General features: G+C 50.0%; 1 protein-coding gene across 3 annotated transcripts in view; it reads left to right on the forward strand.

The window, feature by feature from the left end:
- The window catches only part of plxna3 (plexin A3), a 59,195-nt gene extending 51,384 nt beyond the window's left edge, over nucleotides 1-7,811 (forward strand). For all 3 annotated transcript variants that reach the window (XM_070544948.1, XM_070544950.1, XM_070544949.1), the window contains 20 exons: nucleotides 466-636; nucleotides 714-807; nucleotides 900-1,019; nucleotides 1,104-1,223; nucleotides 1,303-1,446; nucleotides 1,574-1,808; nucleotides 2,382-2,524; nucleotides 2,613-2,768; nucleotides 2,838-2,938; nucleotides 3,021-3,087; nucleotides 3,341-3,487; nucleotides 4,377-4,536; nucleotides 4,629-4,732; nucleotides 5,095-5,191; nucleotides 5,386-5,463; nucleotides 5,630-5,742; nucleotides 6,519-6,688; nucleotides 6,781-6,993; nucleotides 7,210-7,360; nucleotides 7,661-7,811. In XM_070544948.1, coding sequence (XP_070401049.1) covers nucleotides 466-636; nucleotides 714-807; nucleotides 900-1,019; nucleotides 1,104-1,223; nucleotides 1,303-1,446; nucleotides 1,574-1,808; nucleotides 2,382-2,524; nucleotides 2,613-2,768; nucleotides 2,838-2,938; nucleotides 3,021-3,087; nucleotides 3,341-3,487; nucleotides 4,377-4,536; nucleotides 4,629-4,732; nucleotides 5,095-5,191; nucleotides 5,386-5,463; nucleotides 5,630-5,742; nucleotides 6,519-6,688; nucleotides 6,781-6,993; nucleotides 7,210-7,360; nucleotides 7,661-7,756 — 2,680 coding nt within the window. In that variant the 3' untranslated portion in view covers nucleotides 7,757-7,811. The remainder of the gene's footprint in view (nucleotides 1-465; nucleotides 637-713; nucleotides 808-899; nucleotides 1,020-1,103; nucleotides 1,224-1,302; nucleotides 1,447-1,573; nucleotides 1,809-2,381; nucleotides 2,525-2,612; nucleotides 2,769-2,837; nucleotides 2,939-3,020; nucleotides 3,088-3,340; nucleotides 3,488-4,376; nucleotides 4,537-4,628; nucleotides 4,733-5,094; nucleotides 5,192-5,385; nucleotides 5,464-5,629; nucleotides 5,743-6,518; nucleotides 6,689-6,780; nucleotides 6,994-7,209; nucleotides 7,361-7,660) is intronic.
- The last annotated feature ends 4,689 nt before the right edge of the window (nucleotides 7,812-12,500 follow it).

Consider the following 12,500-nt stretch of genomic DNA (forward strand, 5'->3'; position numbering starts at 1 on the left):
CCTGAAGGAACAACCTTCTAGCCTGGCAAGCCAGACTAAATAAATGTATTATTTAGTCTGGCCATGCTCCATTGACGGCTCTCGGTTGTGGGGTGGGATCTACCGTTGTCTTTCAAATGATCTCCGCATGCTACTGGACAATGAATGTGACATACTCTTGTTTCACTCTGTTGCATCATCCCACCCACCAGGCATATAGAGTGCCCTGATTGGCCCACAAAGCGGATACAGCTCTGTGATTTGTTCACTAAGCAGATAGAGCACTATGATTGGCCCACCATTATGGACCAATCACAGCTCTTTATGTGTTTGAAACCCCTCTAGAGAGCTGTGATTGGCTAGCCAGAGTCCTGGTAGGAGCTGCTGAGGTTCCAATGGAGCGTGCCTAGACCATTCTTTGCAAAGCAAGAATTTGGTCTAGTTCACTAGGCTAACAACCTTCCTCATCCACGCCTCTCTCCTCAGACGGACCAATCGGGAGATAGTCTGCATCAGCCCCACTTCCGGTACCGGCACCGGCCCCACCCCCATCCGGCTGATGATCGACAGGGCTGAGGTGACCAACTCAGACATCAGCTACACGTACACAGAGGACCCGACCATCTCCAGCATCGAGCCCAACTGGACCATCCTGAAGTGAGAACGTGGACCCGAACCCTGCTGGGTACCGAGCGACCTGATCAGAACCGCTAATGCTGTTTGTGTTTGTGTAGTGGCAGCACGGTGATCACAGTGACCGGAACCAACCTCCTGACCATCCAGGAGCCGAAGGTCAGGGCCAAGTACGGAGGGGTGGAGACCAACAACGTGAGATGTGTTTTGACTTCATCAGAACCATTTTCTGCTGTCCAGAATGCATCGGGACCAGTCTGAACCCGAACTCTGTTTCCTGTTTGTAGTTCTGCTCCGTGGTCAACGACAGCACCATGACCTGCTTGGCTCCGGGTCTGATCTATGATAAACCCGACCCACCAGAGGGGGCGCTGCGCCCTGACGAGTTCGGCTTCATCTTTGACCAGGTAGCTCCGCCCCAGCAGGTCCAGAGAGACGGGTTCTGAGTACATCAGAACCTGCTGCTGAACTTAACTGTCTCACCTGTCCAGGTGTCTTCGCTACTTGTCCTGAATTCCACCACCTTCACCCACTTCCCAAACCCCGTCTTTGATCCTCTTGGGACCTCTGGGATCCTGGAGGTCAAACCGGGCTCGCCCATCATTCTGAAGGTGAGCGGGTTTCTGACCCGGTTCTGGTAGGACTGTCTCTTACCTGAACGGACTGAGCAGATGTTGGTTCTGTTTTCAGGGTAAGAACCTCATCCCATCAGCTCCCGGGAACAACCGGCTGAACTACACAGTCCTGATCGGAGACTCGCCCTGCCTGCTCACCGTGTCCGAGAACCAGCTGCTCTGTGATTCGCCGGATCTCACCGGAGAGCAGCGGGTCGTGGTGAGTTTAGCCCCGCCCCATGCTGGGAAGGCAAGACGAGCAAAACGTTTTATTGTTGGTACAGGAAGTTAGAGAGCATGTAATTCAGAGCCAGGTCCAGTTCTCCTGAGCTGTGTTTGTCCCGCAGATCCAGGTGGGGGGTCTGGAATACTCCCCTGGAATGCTTCACATCTACTCCGACAGCACTCTGACGCTCCCCGCCATCATCGGGATTGGAGCAGGTGGCGGAGTTCTACTCATTGCCATCATCGCCGTGCTGATCGCCTACAAGCGGAAGACGAGAGACGCTGACCGCACGCTGAAACGCCTGCAGCTGCAGATGGACAACCTGGAGAGCAGGGTGGCTCTGGAGTGTAAGGAGGGTAAGTCCACCTGCTTCCTAACACTGGACCTCCTCCCTGACCCTGGAACTCCTCCCTGACCTCGGACTCCTCCCTGACCCTGGACCTCCTCCCTGACCCTGGACCTCCTCCTTGACCCTGGACCTCCTCCCTGACCCTGGACCTCCTCCCTGACCCTGGACCGCCTCCTTGACCCTGGACCTCCTCCCTGAACCTATTCCCGGTTCCGCTTCCTGACCCTGGACCTCCTCCCTGACCCTGGACCTCCTCCTTGACCCTGGACCTCCTCCCTGACCCTGGACCTCCTCCCTGACCTTGGACCTCCTCCCTGACCCTGGACCTCCCCCTTGACCCTGAACTTCCTCCCTGACCCTGGACCACCTCCCTGACCCTGGACCTTCTCCCTGACCCTGAACCTCCTCCCTGAAACTATTCCCGGTTCCCCTTCCTGACCCTGGACCTCCTCCCTGACCCTGGACCTCCTCCCTGACCCTGAACTTCCTCCCTGACCCTAGACCTCCTCCTTGAACCTGGACTTCTTCCTTGACCCTGGACTTCCCCCCGACCCTAACCCTGACCTCCTTTCTCCTGCAGCCTTCGCAGAGCTCCAGACCGATATCCAGGAACTGACGAATGACATGGATGGAGTGAAGATTCCCTTCCTTGAGTATCGGAACTACACTATGAGGGTCATGTTTCCTGGGATTGAGGAACATCCTATCCTTAAAGAACTTGACGTGCGTATGGGCCAAAGTTCTAAAAGGTTCTGAGCTTTCTGTAGCCCGATCTGGTGAGGTTCCACTCATGTGTCTTCTGGTTTTCCAGTCTCCGGCAAACGTGGAGAAAGCTCTGCGTCTCTTCAGCCAGCTGCTGAACAACAAGATGTTTCTGCTGACCTTCATCCACACTTTGGAAGCTCAGAGGTCCTTCTCAATGAGGGACAGAGGGAACGTGGCCTCTCTGCTGATGGCCGCACTGCAGGTAGTGTCAGACCCACCGTGAGGTCATGTCTGAAAGCCGAGAGGGCTGATGGGTAAACCGTCTCTGTAGGGCCGGATGGAGTACGCTACTGTGGTTCTGAAGCAGCTGCTGGCTGATCTGATTGAGAAGAACCTGGAGAACAGGAACCATCCCAAACTGCTGCTGAGGAGGTTGGTGCCTGACCTGAGACACATGAAGGAACACTTGGACCTGTCCTCTCTGTCCTGACCTCTGACCTCTGTGTCTGTTTAGGACGGAGTCCGTCGCTGAGAAGATGCTGACAAACTGGTTCACCTTCCTGCTGCACCGATTCCTCAAAGTAACGAACCCTTCCTGTCTTCTTTTCTTAATTCCCTTCAGTCTGACCAATCAGGGTCAAGTCTAATTCTGACCAATCGCATCAGAGCTTCAGTTTGTTTGTATAATGAAATCTCAGCTGTTGATGTTTTAGGATTAAACCAACACATTCATCTCCTCCGCTTCCTCTCTCTCTCTCTCTCTTTCTTGTCTTTTGTCCCCATCTCCTGCCTCCTCTACATTCCTGGGTCTTGACCCCTGACCTCTGACCTCAGGAGTGTGCTGGTGAGCCTCTCTTTATGCTCTACTGTGCCATAAAGCAGCAGATGGAGAAAGGTCCTATTGATGCCATCACAGGAGAAGCTCGTTACTCTCTGAGTGAAGACAAACTCATCCGCCAGCAGATCGACTACAAACAGCTGGTAACTCCCTCCTGCTCCTGCCTCTCCTTCCTGGTGTTCCTGAACATTTCATTTTCATTTATTAGTTTATGATTAGGCATATTATTATTATTATTATTATTATTATTATGCAGATGATTATTATTATGATTATTATTATTGTTGTTGTTATTATTATTATTATTATTGTTATTATTATTATTATTATGATTATGATTATTATTATAGTTATTATTATTATTATTATTATTATTATTATTATTGTTTTTATTATTATTATTATTATTGTTATTGTTATTATTATCATTGTTATTGTCATTATTATTAATATTAGTATGATTATGATGATTGTTATTGTTACTATTATTAATATTATTATTGTTGTTATTATTATTATTATTATTATTATTTATTGTTATTGTTGTTATTATTATTATTATTGTTGTTGTTGTTATTATTATTATTATTGTTATTTTTTTATTGTTATTATTATTATTATTCATTCCATGAGTGTGCGCCTCTGGTTCGCTCTTCATGTCCTTGATCAACCCGTTCTGCAGCAGGAACCCGAGTTCCCCCGGTTTCCCTGCTGCAGGCGGGTCCAACAGTAGAGTTCTGGTTCTGGTGAGCTGGTCCCTGTGTTGAGTGTATCCATAGCAATGGTTTGGAACATGAGGTGTGCAGAAGGATGAAGGGCTGCTCTCTGGGATCTAAGGTGGAACTCCTAAACTTTCTGTCACCTTGTAGATCAGAGTGAGCAGCTGAGTCTGGTTTCCATGGAAACGGTACACAGCATCTTCAGCTCGCTGAGCCAATAGGAGCGCATGTCCACAAACAGCTCACGTGTCACTAGACCAGAACCAGACATTGAGTGGAACAGGACTGTTTTCTGACTCTGGTCCCTCCTCAGACCCTGATGTGTATCCCTCCGGAGGGCGAAGCTGGAACCGAGGTACCAGTGAAGGTTCTGAACTGTGACACGGTGACCCAGGTTAAGGACAAGCTGCTGGACGCCGTCTACAAAGGAATCCCGTTCTCTCAGAGACCACAGGCTGACGACATGGACCTCGGTAATGACCTGCCACCTCATGGGTCGAACTGCTGCAGGTGGTTCTGATGCACCCTGGTTCTGGGAGACCTGAGTTTGTGTTTGTGTTTTCAGAGTGGAGACAGGGTCGACTGACCCGGATCATCCTGCAGGATGAAGACGTGACCACCAAGATCGAGAGCGACTGGAAGAGACTGAACACCTTGGCTCACTACCAGGTGCGGACCCGTTTAAGACCCGTTCATTGTCTTTGGGTTTGAGTCCTGAATCAGCAGTTGAAAGGTGTCAGGAGGTTCGGAGGTCAAGGGTCACAGCCTAAAGGCTGATTTCACATCTCCGTAGTTGGAACCAGAGACCCAGATCAGATGGGTTCAGTGGTTCTGAGACAGTGTGGAAAGACATGACATCCCTACGGTAACCCAGCAGGGACAAAACTCAGCTGCACAGCTCAGAGTCCTGGTTGGACTGCAGTAGAACCTTTTACCTGGGTCCAGTCTGATCCGGCTTGCTGAATGGTTTTGTGTGTGTGTGTGTGTGTGTGTGTGTGTGTGTGTGTGTGTGTGTGTGTGTGTGTTGCTAGGTAACAGACGGGTCCGTGGTGGCGCTGGTCCAGAAGCAGGTGTCTGCCTACAATATAGCCAACTCCTTCACCTTCACCCGGTCCCTGAGCCGATACGGTAACCCGCCCCTCTCTTCTCCTGTTTTAAAGGTCAAAGGTTGTCTGGTTCTGATTATTTACGAACACACAACCCAAGTTCTGTGAAACCCGGTGCTGAATTGGTTCTGACCGATGGTTGTCTATGAGCAGAACCACGGAAGAACCAGAATTCCAGCTCTCGTGGTTCTGATCCCGTTTTTCTTGTGCCATCAGAGTCGTTACTACGGACCTCAAGTAGTCCTGACAGCTTGAGATCGAGAGCCCCGATGATCACCCCGGACCAGGAGACAGGTACTGTTGGACCAGAACCAAACGGATCACAAGCTTCTAAACTTCAGAGTCGGCTGATGACTCGGACCAAAGTCATTCTGGAGCTTTCTAGGATTCTGGAGGTTTTTGGGTTCCGGTTTTGGTTTGGTTGGACCAAGTTTCTGAAGCACATTTGGTTTTTCTCCAGGAACCAAACTTTGGCACCTGGTGAAGAACCACGAACACACGGACCAGCGGGAGGGAGACAGAGGGAGCAAGATGGTCTCTGAGATCTACCTGACCCGCCTGCTGGCCACAAAGGTCTCACACACACACACACACACACACACACACACACACACACACACACACACACACACACACACACACACACACACACAACACGTACAATCAGACACACACACACACACACACACACATGTACAATCACACACAGAAACACACACACACACACACACACAAACACGTACAATCAGACACACACACACACACACACACACACATGTACAATCAGACACACACACACACACACATACAATCACACACAGAAACACACACACACACACACACATGTACAATCAGACACACACACACACACACATACAATCACACACAGAAACACACACACACACACACACACATGTACAATCTCACACACACACACACACACACACACACACACACACACACACACACACACACACACACACACACATGTACAATCACACACAGAAACACACACACATGTACAATCACACACAGAAACACACACACACACATGTACAATCACACACAGAAACACACACACACACACACACATGTACAATCACACACACACACACAGAGACACACACGCGCGCACGCTCACACACACACATGTGCACACACAGAAACACACACACATGTGCACACACAGAAACACACACACATGTGCACACACAGAAACACACACACATGTGCACACACAGAATCACACACACATGTACAATCACACACAGAAACACACACACACAGCTTTTGTATCTAGTCCCTTTGCTCTGTTTTCATCTCCTGTGTGTTGCTCCTCCCACCACTAGGGGACACTGCAGAAGTTTGTAGATGATCTGTTTGAGACGGTGTTCAGCACTGCCCACCGCGGATCTGCGCTCCCATTGGCCATCAAGTACATGTTTGATTTCCTGGACGAGCAAGCGGACAAACGCCAGATCACGGACCCAGATGTCCGGCACACCTGGAAGAGTAACTGGTGAGTCGCAACGACTCACGACAGGAGAGCTTTACTCAGGTGGTCCAGTCGGCTGCAGCATGTGAGTGACCTCCTCTGTGATTGGTCCACAGCCTCCCCCTTAGGTTCTGGGTGAACGTCATAAAGAACCCTCAGTTCGTGTTCGACATCCACAAGAGCAGCATCACCGACGCCTGCCTGTCCGTCGTCGCTCAGACCTTCATGGACTCGTGCTCCACATCAGAGCACCGTCTGGGAAAGGACTCGCCGTCCAACAAGCTGCTCTACGCTAAAGACATCCCCAACTACAAGAGCTGGGTGGAGAGGTAACCAACCAGCTTCCTAGGCTGCTCACTAACGGGTTAGCTAGCTGTGTGATGGGTGGATAGTTAGACGTTAGCCAGTGGTGGCTAACATCACCAGTCTGGTCCACAGAGACATCATCATTAGTGGGATTTGGGTCAGAGTGGACCGGAGCGTGGAACCAGAACCTCGAGCTGAGACATTATGAAAATGATCTTAGTTCTGTCTTCGTCCTCTAGGTACTACAGGGACATCTCTAAGATGCCCAGCATCAGTGACCAGGACATGGACGCCTACCTGGTGGAGCAGTCTCGTCTCCATGGCAACGAGTTCAACACACTGAGCGCGCTCAATGAGCTCTACTTCTACATCAACAAGTACAAGGAAGAGGTGAGGGCGTTGTTGCCCCCCCCCCCCCCTACACACACACACACACGCACACACACACACACACCTACACCTACACACACACACACACACACACACCATTCGGCCCTTAGAGCCAACAGAACCACCATGCTGATTATTGAGGAGGAAACGGGAGGCGACCCGGTCCACTCTGCATCAGGGCCACGGCAGAGCCTCGGTTCCGTGGGCGTGGCCCCCATGGGGGTGTGGCTACATGAGTGTCAATTTAAAGGTTGCTGGTTCTGTTCTGACCCGATTCCCTCTGTTTTTGCTCGGGTGCAGATCCTGACGGCGCTGGACCGGGACGGGTACTGTCGCAAACACAAGTTGAGGCACAAACTGGAGCAGGCCATCAACCTGATGTCTGGGAGCAGCTGAGAGGAGGGGCCTACGGGAGGGGGAGGGGCCTATGGGAGGGGAAGGGGGGGCTCTGAGATGGACCAAACCCACGGTCACACCTTCACCTACACCAGCAGTCAGGAAGCTCTCCAGTTGGTCCACGGCTCAGTAGAACCGGGGTTGGACTGGACTTTGGACCGGATGGAACCCAAACCAGCTCCTTCTGATGGACTCTGAGACATTTGGATCAGAACCGGGACCTGACCAGGACTTCATGGACTCGTTTGTAGGTTTGGGTTTCGCTCAGCTGCAGGTCTGAGGACCAGGTCCAGAACTTTGGGTTGGGTTAGTTCTGGTCTGTGACAGGAAGCTGACCACGTCTCTCAGAACCTGTCCAGGAGACCGGATCCTGAAGTCTGAACTTGAATCCTTGGTTCTGTCTGGACGGATCCAGGTCCTCTAACAAAATGAGATCAAATTCCATGACGGAACCTTGTTTTGGGTCTCTGGTTCCACCTGGAATGGATCAGCTGGTTCTTAAGCTTTAATGATGGAGGTCCACCAGGGTGTCCTGAAACCCAATCTGGTTCTGGGTGCAGTCTGGGTAAGATCCAGGAGGACTTGGAGGTAAGACCTTGATACCGGACCTTCTCAGAGGCTTATGGACCTTCTGGGAGGCCCGGCTTCTGCCACTGAGCCTGATGCCTGCTGACCGACCCGGGTCTGTGCTGGTCAACCCATCCTCCTCACCCTCAGTATCATACTGCCTGACCCGGCCAGACTGTGGACTTCTGGACTGGGCTGGACTGGGCTGGACCAGAATTACAACAGATTAAATTCCAATAAAACAGTTTAAACTTTGAAATACATTCCAGAACCGGCCCAAAGGCCCTCGTCTGTAAATAAACCAGGCTGTTTGTAGAACCTGTGGAACTGGACTCTATGATCTTCAGGACCAGAGCACCCAGGACTCTGGACTCGGTACCGGCCCAACTTCACATCTCCACGCTCACCGTGAAATACTGTGCAGAACTCAGTGATTCATAAAGAATGGCCCACCCGGAGCCAGGCTGAACCGGGCCAGGTGTCAGAACCTTTTAGACTAGTAAATGTAAAGAAAACGCAAAGAAAAAAAAATTCAACAAGAACCAGGAACTATTAAAGGTCAAAAGTTTGTGGGTCGTTTGGTTCTGAAGGAACAGAACTCATGAAAACCAGAACTTTGCATATGAATCTAAAGCAGGAAGAAAAGCCCAGAGACCATGGACCGGACAGAACCAAGCCATCACAGACTGCTGGATCTGGACCAGAACCTCTCTTTGGGTTCTAGTGGGTTCTGCGAAATCCGACCAGAACTTCAGTTTTCTGTGGTAGAACATTTTCACATAGGAACCGTTCTGGGCCCAGTTCTTTTATCACACCTGACGGGTTTAGTTTTGGTTCTGGACAAAGTTCTAGATGTTCTTCTGAAGGGTTCTCAGTACAGAGCCTTGGTTTAGGGCCGGACCCGGGCCCAAAGCGGATTTGGGTTTTTAAGGACCATTCTGCAACAGCTAGTGACACCTGGTGGTCAGATTAGTCATAACATCTCAGAGTCATCTGGACCTTCAGGAAAGACCTGAGACCGGTTCCTCTGGAGATTGTTTGATATGTAAAAACGAATCCAGAAAACGGTTCCTAGAGGCTGGTTCTCCTGTTACTGGGTCAGAACAAACCCGGAATGTCCAGGAACGTCTCTGATTCGGACACCGATAGCTGGGTTAAAGAGCGGGTGTTCTGTGTGAAAATGTTCTAGCTCAGGCGATCGTCTCCGGTTCCCTGGGAGGCCATGAAGCTACGAAGCACCTTTTTACTTTCTGATGTGTCACTGTCTTTGGGGCCAAGGGGGGGGGGGGGGGGGGGCTTTTCGGGATGAAAGTGGGAGGGAAGCCACTAACGTACCAGTACCACTGTTCCCCACCGTGTGTGTGTGTGTGTGTGTGTGTGTGTGCAGACATTCTGCTGCAGCGGAAACTCAGTCAATAATTCAGTGATCTTATCTGCAGCTCAGTTTGAGTTATCTGATCAGATCCACTGCTTCTGTCTGGTTGGAGTCATTAGAAGTGATGGTTCTGATTGGTTCTCCTGTTGGAGGAGTGAGGTGAAGGAAAGAAACAGGAAGAAATGATGGATCAGAAAGAAAATTCTCGGGGAGAGGAGGCACAGCAGGAATACTAAATGGTAAATGGAGGAGTGGGAATACTGATCAGGGAGGAGAAGGTCTCTGGAAAGAGGAGGGGGAGGAGTCTCGTTTCATTTTTCTTCGGGATTTGAGCTGAACATTTTTCAATTCTCTTGAATCATTGAACACAAAAATCTTCTCTCCAATTTATTTTCCTTCATTTTAAACTAAACAAACTGCTCTAACCCAACTAAGTCCAGGTTTAAATCCTGGTTTATATCCTGGTTTAATTCCAGGTTTAAATCCTGGTTTAAGTCCAGTTTTAAATCCTGGTTTAAGTCCTGGTTTAAATCCAGGTTGAAGTTTTGGTTTAAGTTCAGGTTAACTGCAGTAATGAGCTGAGCTAGTCTTACTGGTCTGATGAGTCCTCAGCTGGTTTTCCTCTGTAGCAGAAGCATCGCATCCATCTCCTCTCTGCTCACTGAAAAGGTCTAATTCCTGGACCAGAGCAGCCCAGGGTTGGACTGACACACACACACACACACACACACACACACACACACACACACACACACACACACACACACACACACACACACACACACACACACACACACACACACACACACACACACACACACACACACAGTTGAACACCCTCTAGCGGTGGGGTCTTTATGATTTATTTAATTTATTTCTATGATGGATTCTATTTATTGTGAGAGAACACAGATCTTTAGTTTGTACAGCAAAGAAGAAAAGAAAGAGCTCATCACTCACGTTGACTTGTCATTTCCACGTCCCAGCGGGAGCCACCGACCACCAGTCAGGAACCAGTAACCAGTCATTCTTCATCTCACTGACTCTTCACTTTATTGTAAATAATTTGGTTTTATTTTTCAAAACTGTTCAGACCAATCAGAAGCAGGGATGTTTAATATTTGGTTGCCGGTTTCCTGTCTCGTTTGATCCATCAGATGGTTCTGGTCCGGTGGCATTAGGACGTTTCAGAACCACAGAAGAAGTGCTGGTGAACATTTATTTATTTGGTCTGATAAATAAACACTCAGGACCCCGAGCAGGCTAAGCCCCGCCCACTGCAGCACACTGGATGATGGTTGGTTGGTTTCCAGCAGGTGTCATGTATCAGAGTGTCTCTGTCTGAGCCCAGTAGGAGTCTGAGGTTTGACTTGTTTTATGACACGATGGTCGACTATAACTAAATCCTGATCAGGAGCCTCTCAGCTGCAGCGTCCAGAACCGCCCTCAGGCCAGAACGTCTTCATCACAAAGCTTTTGGATCTGAGGCGCCAGCCAAGAGGCCCCAAGAACTCCGGATCTTGGGCCAGAGCTCGTGTCAGTTCAGGCTGGGATGTTCATTCAGGGGCAGAACACGTCGGATCAGGAGGCTCGGTGGAGAACCGGGGCGGCTGAAGCTCCGAAGGTGAAAACACGGAGACAGAAACCAGGTCCAGGCTGGTGGGCTGTGAGAAAAAGGAATGGTTATTGGGTTGGGGGTTGCCCTGGAGTGACACCTTTGCTGTGCTAAAGCCCCTCCCACTGTGTTACCATGGTTTCTCTGGGCCCTGATTGGCTGATGTCAGCTAAGGAAGAAGCCATCAGTTTTTAGAGTTCTGCTCTAAGAACCAAACCCAGCAGCTCCACCGAAGCCCGGGATCCGCCCCCTTCTGCACCACAGCTCATCACTCACCTGGATGGTTTTCTCACTGGAGACGCTGAACGGTGCAGCCTGACGCAGCGCGGTCCAGGAAGAAGTCAGGACCGATTCTTGAAAGCCATTCGCCATTGCCTTGTTTTTTTTTACCATGTTTGCTGAGTTCAAATGTAATGTTGACGATGAATTATGTAATAGCCTGTGTCAGTTTTATATCATCGCCATTGCCTTTCTGCTGAGTTTGTATATTTGTGTGATCTCATTAAAGTGTAAAAAGAGAAGAAAGGTGAAGTGGAGCCACTTTTTTGGTCTGGTGTTCAAGGTCATCTGGAGGTGAACTTAAACCACCGGGTTTCTGCCTCCATTAGAGTGAGCTGATGTTTGACTACTGTCCTCATAAAGGCTGCGGTCCCCACAAAGGCAGCACACACACACACACCACTCTCCCAAATTAACTGTTAATCATAAATGTTAAGAACAGCTGAGTCCGAAGGTTTCGTCCTGTTTCTGCTGATCAAATCTTCACTCAGTAGCTGAGTTTGGTGTGTGTGTGTGTGTGTGGGGGGGGGGGGGGGGGGGGGGGGGTCTGCTTGGCTCTAAATGATTTGGGTGGTTTTCCGTTACAAGTGAAAATCAGATTTATTGAGTTCGTGCGTGAGTTGTTGGTTTTTTTTTTTGAGGGGGGGGGGGGGGGGGGTCTTAGAGTCTCGAAAAGTAGTGCAAGGTGATCTGTGTGTGTGTGTGACAGATGAACACAACAAAAAAAGTTGCAGCCAATGAGTTGAAAGCTCTGGAGCAACCAGTGACGCTGCTCTCTAGCCAGCCAGTGACTCCGCCCTCTAGCCAACCAGTGACTCCGCCCTCTAGCCAACCAGTGACTCTGCCCTCGAGCCAGCCAGTGACACCGCCCTCTAGCCAGCCAGTGACACCGCCCTCTAGCCAGCCAG

This window comes from Nothobranchius furzeri, chromosome 15 (genome assembly GCF_043380555.1).
Source record: "Nothobranchius furzeri strain GRZ-AD chromosome 15, NfurGRZ-RIMD1, whole genome shotgun sequence".
NCBI lineage: Eukaryota > Metazoa > Chordata > Actinopteri > Cyprinodontiformes > Nothobranchiidae > Nothobranchius > Nothobranchius furzeri.